General features: G+C 35.8%; 2 protein-coding genes across 8 annotated transcripts in view; both read right to left on the bottom strand.

Annotated features, from left to right (window-relative positions):
* LOC127849744 (PHD finger protein 12-like) overlaps positions 1-17,283 on the bottom strand; it is a 302,244-nt gene that overhangs the window by 166,938 nt on the left and 118,023 nt on the right. The gene's annotated exons all lie outside the window — the stretch shown is intronic.
* Positions 1-17,283, bottom strand: part of LOC127849701 (myotubularin-related protein 4-like) — a 65,581-nt gene that overhangs the window by 31,963 nt on the left and 16,335 nt on the right. For 5 of the 7 annotated variants that reach the window (XM_052382481.1, XM_052382450.1, XM_052382465.1 and 2 more), the window contains 2 exons: positions 7,707-8,002; positions 4,826-4,992 (listed from right to left, as the gene is read on the bottom strand). In XM_052382481.1, the coding sequence (XP_052238441.1) occupies positions 4,826-4,992; positions 7,707-8,002 (463 nt within the window). Of the gene's footprint in view, positions 1-297; positions 352-4,825; positions 4,993-7,706; positions 8,003-9,481; positions 9,533-17,283 lie in introns of those variants that run through there. The other 2 variants (XM_052382470.1, XM_052382488.1) reach the window with 2 other exon arrangements.

The raw sequence follows: 17,283 nt of genomic DNA, 5'->3' as shown, positions 1-17,283 counted from the left end.
GTTCAACAAGATAAAGTATAATCTTAAACAATTAACCTTGAACAGGAAGGTCATTTTATTTAAATAAACAACCCCGACTATGTATCATTTATCAACACATACATGTGCAGGTCAATACAAACACAAGCATACTTCACTATTTACACTTCACTTATACCACCAAATTAGCTTACATAAATACTAGTTCTCAAATTGACAAACTTATGTGAGCATTAAACCCACAAGGACAGAAACAAATCTAGCATAAATTGTTACAAATTTAATTTATTTTACTCTATTTTGATTGCCTGTATTTACCCCAGCTGTGTTAACTCTGTTTAATCCCTGGAGCACAATATACCGTAAGCCTCCACAAATTAGCAAACTTTAAATAGATAAAAGCAAAATAGCCAATCACATTCAAGTTTGATACTGGTATAAGAGACAATTATAGTGATAAAGGATGATTGTTGTACTTAAGACCAGCCCTTGTTCACCTTATATAATCATTCATGCAAACAATTTAGTGCAATCAGGCAGCCCACACAAAATTGTCACTCAAACTGCAGATGGACTAGAGGTATAGAAACACACATTTAGTATAGAGAGAAAAGAAAGTTCCCTCCTTTTTTATGCCCCACCCTTTTGAAATATGTCTTATACTTTTTCATTTGTCAATGTTTTCATATTTATACAGTCACGCCCAACTTGTTTGCATTTTCCAAGGACACATTTATACATGTGTATAAAGATGCAGTTTTACTTGAAATAAACCTAAGATCACTTTTTAAAACACTTACCTCATGAGATAAATGCTTAATGCACAACTAAATATATTAGGTACTAACGTGGATGTAGCACAAACATTTACTTAGTTTACCTACAGATTAGTGTTCACCTTTTTTAGGCGCCCCTGCCCCTTTTCAGCTGCCACATCCCCCTCCCCCTTGCCATTTTTGGGAGTCTGGATAAATAACTACCTTTGCGAATTACAAAAATGTATGAATAATTCTTGTTACTGAATTATTATCACTTTAAAATGTTGATGTCAAGAAAAGTTCATATTAAGGGTAATGTTCAACAGTAATGTGAGGCAACTGGAATTCAATATGGTACTTTGTAATGTTCAAGGCCAGTTCAACCAGTCAATAACCTCCTCAACTGTCAATCCTATCAAAATGTACATCAAACGTATTCAAAGATCATGTAGCAAGGTCTTTTTTATTATAAAACTAAAAATTATAAAACATGTACATGTATTCTACACCATGATGAACTATTTAGGGACTTTGTGTCTCACCCAGGGCAAAAACAACACAATATTACTCATTTAAAGAGTAATTCATTTACTGTGAAAATAAAAGGTAATCCTAAATACAATTGATAGAAAACTGCTCTATTTGTGGACACCCATCAGCTCCCAGATATAATTATATTCTGCATTCTTTTTTATGAAAGGTAAGTGCATACACTTCTAACAAAACTTTTGAAACTTCCAAAAAAGACATCAAGGCTTGCACTAACTTTTTAAAACTGAAAGTTGTTAAAAGTTTTGCTCCTAATTTTTTTTATCTCGACAGTGTGTGACAAAAACCCAGGTATATTTTAAATAAAGCAAGATTTATTTGAGGCCAGTACCTCTGCAGTGCCTGCTGACATGCAAATTCATTCAAAGAAACAGGTAATACTATAAAAAAGCACAGATCAATTTATTCTTTCTTGAACATATACATGTAACATGATCGCTTTTCTATTTTGGCAATATTAACAGTTTTTGATATTCTTTGTAACATTTTTGGAAGTCATTGAACGTCCTGAATTACATGACAAAGTTGGAAATTCTTAAACTTCAAGTGACAATTTTGAAAGTCCTATGAAAAATATTGGAGAGTAAATTACTCTCAAACTACTGTTCAACTACTGTTAAAGCAACCCATAAGCAATTTACTGCTTTGGGCTATACATGTATACACTAGATAAAATTGCAGGTGGCGGCATATAAAAAATTGTTATGATATATGTGGTACAATACACCCATTTATGATTGCATCAGGTGTATCTTATTGGAGCATAAAGAAGGTGTATAATGTCATCTATTAAGTTTCCATTATATAATTTATATTAAAGAATATTTTTAGGCATCTCCATTTCTCCACTTCCTCAATCTTACAAAAAATACAATATGATGAAAAACTATTAAAAGCATTTAACATAAAACAGATTTCCATTCCTCATAAATGTGTAAACTCCTACACAAAATTAGTATGTCACCAGATATCAGGTACTTCATAAACCAATGCTTGTATATAAAATAAATATGCCTGTCAAGTAAAGTTTAACATCAGATGATAGGAGAAGTTACATCTGGGGGCCGTTTCATTAACGGTTGCAGCGCAGTTGCAGTTGCAATTTTGCTAATAATTGCAACTTGCAATCTTGTGTCCGTTTCATTAAAAAGTTGCAGTTGCAACGTGCACCTGCTGGTTGCAAATTTGTATTGGGCGTTTGCAACTGCCTGTAAGGTGGTGCAAACGGTAGTCAAAATGGCCAAAATTGACGCGTATGTAAGATTACAGAGACGAAATCGGCGAAATGCAAGCGAATTCCGTCCTCGTATTCAATTCGCGAATGTCCGCAACATGGATTTTGTCTCAAGGTAACGGGTTGACCGCGGAACGGCACAAGAATTGCTCGAAATAGTTGGACAGGATTTATCCCGCGGGACTCAGGGAGGACACTCCATACCTCCTGACACACGGGCAAGTTTTTGCTCGAAAATTTATGGGTTTTTTTTGTTTGTTTTTTTATCGAGTGCACCGGGATTGTCTCCCATATGGCCATCGCCCCCAGAAAGACGTGTTAGTTGGTTACGGGGGATAGTGCAAGATACAGGAGACAACAGTGTATAGCACCTAGTACACTGCACCTCGGTTTAACGTCTCATGCGAAAGACGAGTTAGTAGGTTAGGTGCAGCGGGGGATCGAACCAGCGATCTCTGGATTGTGAAGCCAGTGTGTTACCACTAGACCACGGATCCGCTACGAAAATGTATGCATCAATCTGTTTCCTTTTATAGTAGTGAATAACCTGACCCAAATTTCATATGTTGTACATGTATGAACATCCGGTAACAACTTCCAGTGTAGAGATGCCGATGGATTTAATTGCTATTGAAATTAATAGTTTTGACAGAAAATCGACTGTATTAATTCATATCTCGAAGAATATGCAGTGTGGATCAAGCAAAGGAAGTTGTTTTTTTCTATTTAATTTATCGATTCTATATTAGAAATTGATTATTCAATGTCAACCGTTATGAAATTGAAATTACTGTTCAAAGTATATAAAACTGTTCAGACTTCAGTACCAAAAACACCTGCCATGTTTTTCCCAGAAACACATATATTGGTTTCGACAATGTGCATGCTATCAGTACTTACTTATTCTGCATGATGACTCATTCTTTTGTTGTTGTTTTTTAATTTTCTTTATGATGTGTCTTAGGCAATATTGTTTACATTTTCAGCTGCTGTTGAGTCTGAGGTACTTGGCCAAAGGGCCTTTTACAGTGAAATTGCAGACACAAATGGTGTAAGCAGAAGCACTGTATGCAGAGTGATTGGCCAAAGTAGTCAATAGTATAAATGCGAATATTGACAATATCAGGTAAGAAATAGAGTTTTATATAATTGCTATTTGTTGATTTACATTAAACTTCTTTGATTGTTTAAATAACTACAACATGTACATCAATCTATGTCTGATTGCCCAAGGTATGTTTTATAACTCAGACAACATATGTATGGCATGTACTTTGCCGCTTTCAGACAATGGATGACAAAGAATGTGAAAAAAATAAAGTGTGCCTTAATAATGTCTGTCAGATTGTGAAAATGCTTGTCAAATCTTGCACCTCATTGGATGATGTGTCTTATAAACTTTCGTTTTTATTTTGATTACAGTTAATTTGTTTAAAAGTAATTGAAAGTATATGTTCTGTATGTAATCCTATACTATAATATTATAAAAGTATTTGTAATAGTTGTACTAAGTAAGTATTAAGTGAGCTACCTGTACATCATGTCGTAATCTTATTTGGATCTGTGATAAATGGCACCATTCATGTAATGCATGTTTCTGAATATGATAATAATGCAATCTATACGTTATTTATTGCCTTGATTGCATTGAATTGTAAATTGTTTGACATGTATGCACAAATAAAACAAACAAAAGTTTGACTGTAAATTAGTGGAATAATTGCATGTGGGAGTGAAATTTTCCGAATAGAATGTCACGATACATGACATAACCGTCAACTAGGACATCGGTCTCTTCCCGTGTCCATTTGCAACTTCTCGACGCCATTTTTGTTTACAGTTCGTCTGACAGTTTTGCGCGTAAATGACGTCACGATTTTCGGAATAAGTGGCGTTTAACCTATTGAAAGTTGCAACCGCATTAATGAAACGCACTTAATCGAGAGTTGCAAATCGATGTGAAAAACTTGCAACTGCGCTGCAACCATTAATGAAACGGCTCCCAGGATTGCACTCCATACAAATATAAAACCAAATAAGCCCCACTATAAGAAAACGGAGCTGTATGCATGTGCATAAAGTGTCGCCCAAGATTTACCTGTGCAGTCAGAATGGGCTTATCAGGGACAAAACTTCCTGCTTTTATGGTATTTTTTTGTTAAAAGGAAGCTAATTCTTAGCTAAAATCCACTTGAGGCAGAGAGTGGCAGTTTGCACAGGCTTATCAGGGACAACACTTAACACACATGCATTAAGCCCTGTTTTCCAACAGCGAGGCTCACATGAAATCAAAACATATTCCGACCTGTTGGACACAGTTGGCAGCACCCATCAGCTGAGCTGCTTTCGTGGTCGATGCAGTAGGTGTAAAAGCAGAACGCAAAGACATCCTCGTTTTTCGCAGCAGGTTCTAGCTTCCCTTGAAGTCTTTTAAACATGCTTAAGCACTTGTCGTTCGTTGGAAAGCCACACCTGGAAGAACATAACATATTATCATTGTCAGTATATGACAAACACCCATCACCATGTAAACAAAAGGAAACCAAATTTAAACAAGAGCTGCCTCCATCGGAAGACATATGCCCCCGAAAAACACTTTTTCGAAATCTCAAAGTTCAAGGTCAATGTCAAAGGGGTAAACGTTTGTGTGTGTATGGAAAGGCCTTGTCCATATACACATGCCTACCAAATATGAAGGTTACATCTGAAGCGACATAGAAGTTATGAGCGTTTTTCAAAACCTAAATGCAAAAGTGTGACGGACAGACGGACGGACAGTGCGATCACTATATGCCCACCTTCGGGAGTATTTAAATAGGAATTACAGGAATAGAAATAAGCAATTAAGCAAAGCAAGCCAGAATTCTTATACAAGAGCTGCAGTCTATGAAAAGGGGGTTTTATGCATGTGCAAAAAGTGTCTTCTCAGATGAGCCTGTGCAAATCACAAAGGCTTACATGTATCAAGAAACACACTTTCTGCCTAGACTGGATTTTGGATAAGTAGATACTTTTTTTAATTAAAAGAAAAATTCCAAACACGCGGAAAGTATCGTCCCTAATTAGTATGAACAGGTGTATTATCATTATTGAATGAGAGCATGTATCAGTGCTCCAGCTAGGATTTGAAAAGGGCAGGGGGGCTTTTTTGTCAAAAGGGCACTTTCAACACCCAGTATTTTGTCAAAAGGGCACTTTTGACGCACAGTATTTTGTAAAAAGGGCACGTTCGAGCGCGCGGGTGTTTCTGGAATGCTTCCTATTGCATGTTAATTTATATGTTATAAATAATTGTATTATTCCCATTATCATTAAACCATGGGCGGAGGTTCGTGAGGGCAGGGCGCGGCGCCCTCGATTTAGGCCTAGCTGGAGCACTGTGTATAAAGTTTGTATGTCCATAATGAAAATCTCATATTACATGTATACAATACGAAGTAGGCTCTGTTCAAAGCTTATTTATGCAAGATGGAATACATGTTTTGGTGCTGCACTGCCCATATGATGTATTCCTAGTCCATGTTCAATTCAAGATCAACAAAAGGCTTGGTGATTGGGTGTATTTAAAGGTCATCAGCAACAACAGTTAAAGTATCAAACTGTTGGGGACCCAGCATGGGTTGAACCAGGCAAACATTACAATTTATAACAGTGTTTGCCTTTTTTTTTAAAGAAAACTCTGTATTGGAACAGACTGTTTTTTTGCAATGGCTACCTTAAGAATAAGAATGCCAAAGTACCATCACCAACAGAGATACATGTACATGTATGTCAGAAACTTAAGAACCTTGTCAATACAGAGGCAAATTTCATAGCAAGTCAAACATGTTACCAACTTCTGTCATGTACATTTATGATTTAAATAAATAATTTTGAGCTTGACTTCCATTTATTCCCACAATTGTACTTTCTTGGAATATGATAAACAACATGTATCGTAGTTAAAAATAAAGTACTACAATTTAACAATACGAAAGCAAGGAAAAGTTGCGCAATCAAATCAAGAACATAAATTGTGTACTTTGCTTAACATCAAAATCCTGTTGCATCATTTTCTCACTTGGTGAAAGATAAGAAAAATGTGACTAAAAATAGACATAAAATAGCCTGATTTAAATGATTGAAGTATCATGTTAACATTTGCATACATGTAATTGCATACTAAACTACCAATGCACTTGTGCTTAAAATTTTAAAGTTTTTTAATCATTCACTAGAATTCTACTTTAAGATGTTGTTATTTAAAGTGTTATAAAAGTGTACTTTCAAAAGCATGTTCATAATCTATGTTAAAAAAGAAAGAAGATTACACATTTGAGAATGCGATAATCAAAACAGAAGGGTCACAGTAGCTCTGAAGCACTAACCTGACTTTAAGCTACACAAATTGTTCAAGACTTGACCTGGTCATCTAGTTTTTTATGCCAATTGATTAAAAAATACCTTGATATAGACAATATAAACATTCTGGACAAGTTTCATCAAAGTTTTCACCAAAAATATGAAAACTAGAGAGCAATGAGCTTATATTGACAACACACACCTTGAACTGTTCTAGGCAGGACACAAGCAAACATCCGGTACATGCATATGGCAGTACACATATAAACCCTTCGAGTATACAGTGTTTTTTTCACCATTTGAGAATTGGGCCGGGTCCCTTTGAATTGGGAAAAAAATTATTTGCGGCGTTTTGACTTAAAATTGGGAAATTAGTGTTGTCGCTGTTTTGCTAAAAATTGCTTCAAAATGAGAACTGAAGTGTTTTCAGTAAAATTCTTAGTAAGGTTGAACTTATGGCTCGATGGGAGATGAATAAAACGTTGAAATCTTAAAATAATACAAATATTTTTTGTTGGAAACCATCAATTGGGAATTTTCAGGTCCCATGTGGGAAAATATGTACTTTTTTCCATTTGGAATGGGGTCAAATACCGGACATAATTTTTTACGAAAAAAAACCACTGGTATACATGTTCAATGAACTGTAGCAATATTATTATGAGTTCACTTACTTAAGTTCATTTTCTGCCACAACTCCTATTAAATCTGTTTTTTGGAAATACGCAGCTTACTTTCCATGTGTTCTATTTTCAAGCTATGTATTATCAAGCATATAAAATATTGCGTTAAATCTGCTTAATAATTAGGCAGAAATGCCAGATATCACACAAATAACAACTTACCTTACAACAGTGGCATCCTTGCAGAAGACATTCAGATAAAAAATATCCCTAGCATCGATATAGTCAATATTTCCGAGCGGAATATTATGCAATGTTGCCTTGTTGTGGATTAAGACTCGATAGTTTGTCAACGAGATCGTTCCATCCGCTGTGCGCCCAATGAATTCTGGGAACTCGCCATTCAATGGCGGGAATGGAAGGCGAAGGATTTCGTCCTCTTTGATGAAAGGCTTTGGTGGAAACGCATCGGAACGTTTGATGTGCTCCATACTGGCTGGTTCCCCATCTACCCCATTCTGAAAATAGGGAGGTTATAAGATGCTTTGAAGGCTAACTGTGAAACATTTAAGTCATGCTCTAGGAAAACAAGACTTTATGCATGTGCTTTAAGTGTCTACCAAGATTAGCCTATGCAGTCTGCAAAGGCTTATCAGGTTAGACACATTCCCCTTTTATGGTAGTTTTTGTTTTAACCCTTTGCATGCTGGGAAATTTGTCATATGCTAAAATGGTGTCTGCTAAATTTCTAAAAATAGCATTTTCTTTGATTTTTTTTTCAAAGAATACTACCAGAATAGCAAACAGTTTGGATCCTGATGAGACGCCACGTTCTGTGGCGTCTCATCTGGATCCAAACTGTTTGCAAAGGCCTTTAAAATTTGGTTCCCGCACTGAAAGGGTTAATGAATTCTCTTCTTTGCAAAAATCCAGTTTAGAAAGAAAATTAATGCACATGCATTAAGCCCTGCCTTATATGAGTGGGGCTCAATTGAGACTGCTATGGAAATGTTAAGTAGATAAACCAGGTTTAAGAGAAACAACACATTCTGAATAATAAGTAAGAAAATGTTCAATAAATCAATATCGAACTGGAATCCGAAGCATTTTATAGTAGTTAAACACATTTCTGTAAAAAGTTGATAGCGTTGTTTTTATGTATAACGCGCACAAACTTTTTTATTTGAAACTTGGAGGTAAAAACTGTGCACTTTACATGACAAAATACGGTACAAAAAACACACAAAAATTAAGTTTGAAAGTTCAGACTGACACTCTACTGCTTCTTTAATATGTACGGATAATATGCAGTTACAGCTCAACATCCACTTTAGAAAGTGCTTATGAAGTTGTACAAATGTTCCATTTAAGGAATCTTGATAGACATTTAAAATTAGAATAAGTGGTATAAATGTGCCAATGAGGAAATACATTCAAAAATATAGTTTAAGTAGTTTTAAAAACACCAGGTAGGGTAAGATCATAACAGACACAGACACTGCTAAAAACAAACATAAACAAACATTCTATTGGGGTTTAAACCCTTTACCACTTAGATACGTATTTTCACGCATTTGTAGTCCCTTAGAAAGTTATATTTATTTGAAGACCTTTATTACTAGATTCAAGTTTTAAAGGCTTCATTTCAATCCTTAGATACTGATGAGCAGCAAACAGCATAAAACCTCAACAGACTGCGAGTTACTTTATGCTTCTTATGGGCAAAAGGGTTTATAATTTAAATGTAACCTTAATTAAGATATTAACATTTTACAATGTACGTCTTTAAGATAACACTTTATGTCAAGGGTAAAAACTGTAAATTGTTCAACACCATAAATATAGAGCTGTTGGATAAAAAATTATTATCAGAAAGAAGCTCAAACTTAAGGGACCTTTTTAGGTCTTGGTTAATTGACAAATTGAAAAAAAATGCGTCAGATTTGCAATTTTTCTTTGTAGTTTTGAATATTTGCAAGTAAACAGTAATACTTTACTTTAACTTTGTATTAATATCCATTGCATGTATCTTCTGATGATTTAAAAACCTGAAAATTATAAAGCGTTACAAGTGCAAAGTTAAATAATTTGGAGAGTTCTGTTATTTTTGTTACATTTTGTGATACTACGAGGATTTCTTATATTAAGTATAAAATGCATCAATCACTTTGTGTTCAGGGATGACAGGGCGGTTTAAGGGCTAGACTTTTACTGAAAGGGTCAGTTGTTTGAGCCCAGTTAATGTTAACTTTTTTTATCTTTCTTTAATTTTATTATAGTTTTTTCAGAAATTTAGTTTCAAAGTTTACATTTATCGATTTCAAGCATTTAATGACAAATTTCAATACATGCCAAAATCTGTGAAAAGGTCCCTTTAAATGACCAACATGGCTCAACCAGCTAACTTCTGTGAAATTTTAGATTGAACTTTTGTCCATTCAGATCATCAAATTATAAATTCATATGACCCGTGCTCTGAGAAAAAGGGGGTTGGATGCATGTGAGTAAAGTGCTGTCCCAGATACCTGTAAGCCTGTGCAGTCTGCACAGGCTAATCAGGGACAACACTTTCCGCCTAAACTGAATTTTTGCTCAGGATTGACTTTCTTTAAAACTGAAACAAGAGGGCCAAGATGGCCCTAGTTCGCTCACCTGTGAGGAGTCGGTTCATTCAATCTTTACCAAATGTCAAACTTGACCTAGATATTGTTCAGTCAAACATCCTGGTCAAGTTTCATCATTATTTCATCTGCAAGTCATGATCAATGTACCTATAAAGTTTCATGATCCTAGGCATAAGCATTCTCAAATTATCATCTGGAAAGCATTTTTCTAAGTTGAGTAACCATGACCTTGACAGCCATTGTGTGAAGACGTTTTTTGGCACTGTGACCTTGACCTTTGACCTAGTGACCTGATAATCAATAGTGGTCATCTGCGAGTCATGATCAATATATCTATGAAGTTTCATGAACTTAGGCATATGCGTTCTTGAGTTATCATCCAGAAACCATTTTACTATTTCAGGTCACCTTGACCTTTTACCTAGTGACCTGAACATCAATAGGGGTCATCTGCGAGTCATGATAATTGTACCTATGAAGTTTCATGATCCTAGGCATAAGCCTTCTTGAGTTATCATCCAGAAACCATTTTACTATTTCAGGTCACCGTGACCTTGATCTTTGACCTAGTGACCTGAAAATCTTTAGGGGTCATCTTCGAGTCGTGATCAATGTACACATGTACCTATGAAGTTTCATGATTCTAGGCATAAGCGTTCCTGAGTTATCTGGAAACCATTTTACTAAATCGGGTCACCGTGACCTTGACCTTTGACCTAGTGACCTGAAAATCAAAAGGGGTCATCTACGAGTCATGATCAATGTATCTATGAAGTTTCATGGTTGTAGGCCTAAGTGTTCTTGAGTTATCATCCGGAAACCATTTTACTATTTCGGGTCATCATGACCTTGACCTTTGACCTAGTGACCTGAAAATCGATAGGGGTCATCTACGAGTTATGATCAATGTACCTATGAAGTTTCATGATCCTAGGCCTAAGTGTTCTTGAGTTATCATCCGGAAACCATTTTACTATTTCGGGTCACCGTGACCTTGACCTTTGACCTTGTGACCTGAAAATCAATAGGGGTCATATGTGAGTCATGATCAATGTACCTTTAAAGTTTCATGATCCTTGGCATAAGCGCTCTTGAGTTATCATCCGGAAACCATCTGGTGGAGACGGATCGACATGAGCAAAACAATATACCCCTATTCTTCGAAAGGGGGGGGGGGTGGGCATAATGAGAAAACTGCTCCCCTCCCAGCAGCCATGTTATTCAACTGACCCAAACCATTTTTTAACTCAACTCACATATCAACGAAACAAATGTTCTGAGCAAATTTCATGAAAATTGGGCCAAAAATGTGACTTCTACTGTGTTCACATGTTTTCACTATATACTGTTTACATAAAGAGAAAAATGCCCCGCCCACTGGCGGCCATGTTTTTTCACCGATCCTGACCATTTTCAAACTCGTCCGAGATATCAATAAAACCAATGTTTTAACCAACTTTCATGATGATTGTGACTGCTAGAGTGTTTACAAGGTTTCTCTATAGCTAAATAAGGAAAACTGCCCCGCCCGCTGGCGGCCATGTTTTTCAACGGATCGGAACCACTTTTCAACTCAACCAAGATATCATTAAGACAAACATTTTGACAAAGTTACATGAAGATTGGGCATGAAATGTGACTCTTACAGTTTTTACAAGGTTTTTCTTTTTTTTGACCAAGTGACCTAGTTTTTGACCCGGCACAACCCAGTTTCGAACTCGGCCGAGATTTCATTTAAAGACAAAGCTTCTGACCAAGTTTCATGAAGATGGGACAAGAAATGTGGCCTCTAGAGTGTTTACGAGCAAATGTTAACGGACTGACGGACATACGACAGACAAGATCGGTCACAAAAGCTCACCTGAGCAATCAGGTGAGCTAAAAATTATAAAAGCGGAAAGTCTAGTCCCTGATTAGCCTATCTGGACTGCACAGGCTAATCTGGGAGACACTTTACACACATGCATTAAACCCCATTGTACAGAGGGAGGCTCATATATTACAAGAAGACTTCTTATGAATGAATGTCAAAGTCAGTGGTATTTATTCTTCGTACCTTTATCTTTCATGAAGAGCAATACAAAATTTTATGTCCTCATTTTCACATCAACAAAACTGTACAACAAACAAAATCTGACATGGCAAAATCTAATACGACCAAACTGAAAGAAATTATGCAAATAGCTTGCCATATTGTTGCTTTAACAAAAGTAAATTAAGAAATTAGACTAAAATTAAACTGCTGGCTTGTAAAATTTTATGAGAACCAGAGCTACAGATAAGGTGCGTATTTGCTTTAAAATTGCCGATTACACATAGAAAAAAATAACTCTGCGTATCGAAACCCAATTGAAATTGCTGATTACGCATATCGTAATTTTTCTCTGTGTAACGAGTTAATCTGTCCCGGAAATACCCGGGTCTGAAAAACCCGGATTCTTTCCGCTTCGTCCAAGCGCTTTCAGTATAACCTTCAGCAAAATAATATGTACAGAAGAAAGTGTCTATGTAACTACGTGTTATTGTTGTGAAAATGTCGAAACCGCGAGGCCGTAAAAAGGGAAATATTGTATCCCAGGCACAAACAAACTCAATTTTAAGTTATTTAACCGCGAGCAACACAAAATCAGAAGTGGAAAATATAGTGAAACTAATTCTTGACGCTATTGTGTCGGCGGCAAGGGCTGACAGTGCTAACATTGTAAGAAAACTGGTGGAAAACATTGTCAAACTTTTTTTTTAATCAAGACTTTAATATGGATACATCTTCATAATTACACAAGATCTCTGAAACTTATCAATAAAAAGTGGAACTTCAACCAGCTCTTTCAGGTGATTATTAACGACAATAAAAATACTTAATTTTTATACAAAAATACCCAATTGTCAATTAAAGTAGTGGGTACCGACTTTTGTGTACCCAATTGAAAATGAAAATACCCAATTGAACTCAAAAGTAGTGGGTATTTACCCAATTACTCAGAAAAGTTATCTGGAGCTCTGATGAGAACATATTTTACAATCATAATTATTTTGAAAGTTAGGACATGTATGATTATTAAGTTATAGCACTTTTTCTTAAAAGTTTAATTGACAAAGACATGCTCTTAAAAGGTATATGTAATTTTCAAAATCACTAAATGGGCAATAAGCAGCAATAACCATAAACAATTCACTAATCAATACCTGTGGCCAAGATTCGTCTAAGGTGACCAACAAATGACAGTCTACATGTACATGTACATATACTTTACAGCAGAATGTATTCCCCAGCTGTAAGACTACCACATTGGGAGACAGATCAATAACAGACTGCCAATCCCAGCATTTAAGACAGTTAATAGTATGAACATGGCAAACCCAAATATAGAAAGGCAAATAATGATTTAATGGTTATTCACTTAAATATGATTTAAATTCTACACTTTAAAACATAAATCAAATTTAAATCATTTACAAAAGCAGCAGATCATGCTTATACATGTTATTCAATTTTATAAATCCTTAGTTAATACTAAGATTTTTGTAATAACTACACTTTTTTTTTCATATTTTAAGATTAAGTTATCATACAAACACGCACGCATAATTTTATGATATAAATTGCTTAACCCAGTTGACTATGTTTTTCAATGGTTACATTTGTATTATCTGAACTTTATGAACACAAGTGATAAAGGCTTAAACTGTCCAACAAGAATACATTACTGTGATGATTAATTGTACATGTACATAAGTAAAACTGCTGAGATCATACATTTAACAAATAAGACTGTGTACATTTTAAGATCATACATTTTATTAATAAAACTGTGAAAATTTTAAGATAGAGCAGTAACAACACAAACTACATGTATCACAGTTTACATGTACTTGGAAATACGACAGGATATACATGTATATAACTTCAGAAGCACATGATGCTTAAATACAAAAGATGACAGGATAAACATGTCCTCTTAGTCTTTAATGTAAACAAGTGCTGTTTGTAAAACATGCATGCCCCCCATATGGGCTGTCAGTTGTAGTGGCAGCCATTGTGTGAATACGTTTTTTGTCACTGTGACTTTGACCTAGTGACCTGAAAATCAATGGGGGGTCATCTGCCAGTCATGATCAATTTACCTATGAAGTTTCATGACCCTAGGCCTAATTATTGTTGAGTTATCATTAGGAACCATTTTACTGTTTCGAGTTACTGTGACCTTGACCTTTGACCTAGTGACCTGAAAATTGATAGGGGTCATCTGCCAGTCATGATCAATGTACCTATGAAGTTTCATGATCCTAGGCGTAAGCATTCTTGATTTATCATCTGGAAACCATTTTACTATTTCGAGTCACTGTGACCTTGACCTTTGACCTAGTGACCTGAAAATCAATAGGGGTCATCTGCCAGTCATGATCAATGTACCTATGAAGTTTCATGATCCTAGTAGGCCTAAGCATTCTTAGTTATCCAGAAACCATCTGGTGGACGGACCGACGGACCGACAGACCGACACATGCAAAACAAAATACCCCCTCTTCTTCGAAGGGGGCATAAATATTGATATGCCAATAAAATAGTCAAATAAACAACTTATAAGGATCATACAGAAAGCCCCAGGGATTTTAAATAAACCCCAGTGCTGGAAAAATTCATGTGTAAGATGCCATTTTCAGGGGTTAACATACTGAAGCACATATTTATTACAAAGTAAAACAAGAGCACCGCATAACGCGCGATGATAACGGGTGCCACGCTCGGCTACGGGTGCAGTTTTGAATAAATGAAAGCTTGTCAGATTATATTATTTTTTTTAGAGGTCACAGTTACCTTGACCTTTGACCTAGTGACCCCAAAATGGGTGTGGCGTGTAGAACTCATCAAGGTGCATCTACATATGAAGTTTCAAAGTTGTAGGTGGAAGCACTTTGATTTTAGGGCAATGTAAAGGTTTTAGCATGACGCGGACGGTGGACGCGGCGGACGGCCAGCTGGCTATGACAAAACCTCGGGTTTTCTCCAAAAACTCCGAGCTAAAAATACAAAATTCTTGCATCAATAAGCAGGATTCTGCTTAATTAAAATCTCTTACTCCCGCTTAAACACATTAATATAAACTGATACATGTATCTTATTCTTAAAACCAGAAAACAATAATGTAAAGAATGTGATTTGCAGCAGCTTCTAATGTTCTTGACATTCTATAATTTATCCATATTCCAGGTATTCATTAAAGCGAGATAATACGATTTTGTCAAATATTAATGAATTTATATGAAATGTGTTAAAAACTTATTACATATATATTTAAATATAAAATAAAAGTTCAGAAGAACATCATGTGTTACACAGTGTCGAAAAAGACGAAATAAGCCAGATATTTAATTCTGAAATCAAAAAGGCTGTACAGTTGAATTCGTCAGCATGTATATCATGCATGTACCATGTGAATCTAAACTTAGTTTAACAGTTCATTTTAAATTCCTGCAAAAGACAAATGCTTCGGTTATTGTAGGAAAATATGTATGTCACAATCGGCTCGGGTGCTAATTTGTCTTTGCTGCATTTTATGAAATTTGTCTTTAATGTATAATTTTTCTTGCCTATGTTGTGTTATTGTAACATATTTTATCAATATAATACAATTAAACACATATAAAAAATCGTATAATCTTGCTTTAAAAAAAAATGTAATCTAGAACACAAACCCACAGGAAGATATCAATTTCATTTTGTGCAAACTTGACAAAAAAAGCTTTGTACACTAAACAGCACAGGCATAGGAGACAGATTTTACTGTGACAGACACATAGAATGAAATTCATAATGAATGTGCAAATTTTTCGATAAACAGACAAAAAATCAATACCTGTAAACTGTAACACAAATTCATTCTGTTCAAATCTATTAAAACACATACTAAATTACAGGCATTTAAACACCTTCGCTGAGCCAGCCTTGGTAATAATAACTTTGACCTATATAGCGTAATACATTCACGCTTAAACAAACAGGATTTATTCAACTACATATATTAAGCTATTTAAGGTCAGCCAAAGGCAAGGTTCCCCGCACAAGAATTCTGTATAAAGACGTAACCAAAAAAGTACACTGTGAATGAAAAGTCACTACCTTGCCAAGTAGTAATTGAAGAAAACGTTACACATTTTGATCTCATACCTACGCCATTATATGCGATTTAGTAATGGAAGTTTTACAGACTGACTGACACCAAATATTATTTACACTCATTGGGGATTACTTAAGTCTGTTTTGGCAAATGATTTCTTGATAAAACCATGCCAATTTTTTACCATGCACTTATGAAGACATCTGGGATGCTGCTCTAAGTATTGAAGAAGATTTAACCATTAAAGTGAAAAATACTCTTCACGGCAGGTTTTCTTTATCCCCACGCTTTTTGAAAAAAAGGTGGGGATATTGTGGTTATCTCCGCCGTCCGTCTGTCTGTCTGTCCGTCCGTCCTGGCCACTATCTCCTCCTACACTAAAAGCACTAGAACCTTGAAACTTACACACATGGTAGCTATGAGCATATGTGCGACCCTGCACTATTTGGAATTTTGATCTGACCCCTGGGTCAAAAGTTATAGCGGTTGGGGTGGGGCCGCGTCAGAAATTATCACTCATTTTTTTAGGTTATTTTACATTTACTTCTTTATTTCTACACCGATTCACTTCAAATTGATACTGGACCTCTCTTATGACAATACGGTCAATCTCAACCATGCATGGCCCCATTCCCAACCCTGGGGCGCCCCGCCCACATAGGCCACACCCACCAAAAATTTCCATTTACTATAATTTTTTCATTTCTACACGGATTCACTTCAAATTGATACTGAACTTTTGTTATGACATTAGGGTCAATCTCAACTATGCATGGCCCCAATCCCAACCCTGGGGCGCCCGCCCACATAGGCCACACCCACCAAAAAATTCCATTTACTATATTTTTTTCATTTCTACACGGATTCACTTCAAATTGATACTGAACTTCTCTTATGACATTAGGGTCAATCTCAACTATGCATGGCCTCATAACCAACCCTGGGGCCCCGCCCACATAGACCACACCCACCCAAAATTGCCTTTACTATAATTTCTTCTTTTCTACACCGATTCACTTCAAATTGATACTGAACTTCTCTTATGACATTAGGGTC

This window comes from Dreissena polymorpha, chromosome 1 (genome assembly GCF_020536995.1).
Source record: "Dreissena polymorpha isolate Duluth1 chromosome 1, UMN_Dpol_1.0, whole genome shotgun sequence".
In the NCBI taxonomy this organism is placed as follows: Eukaryota; Metazoa; Mollusca; class Bivalvia; order Myida; family Dreissenidae; genus Dreissena; species Dreissena polymorpha.
Note: the sequence above shows the minus strand (reverse complement) of the source record. Positions and strands in the feature narration are given on the sequence as shown.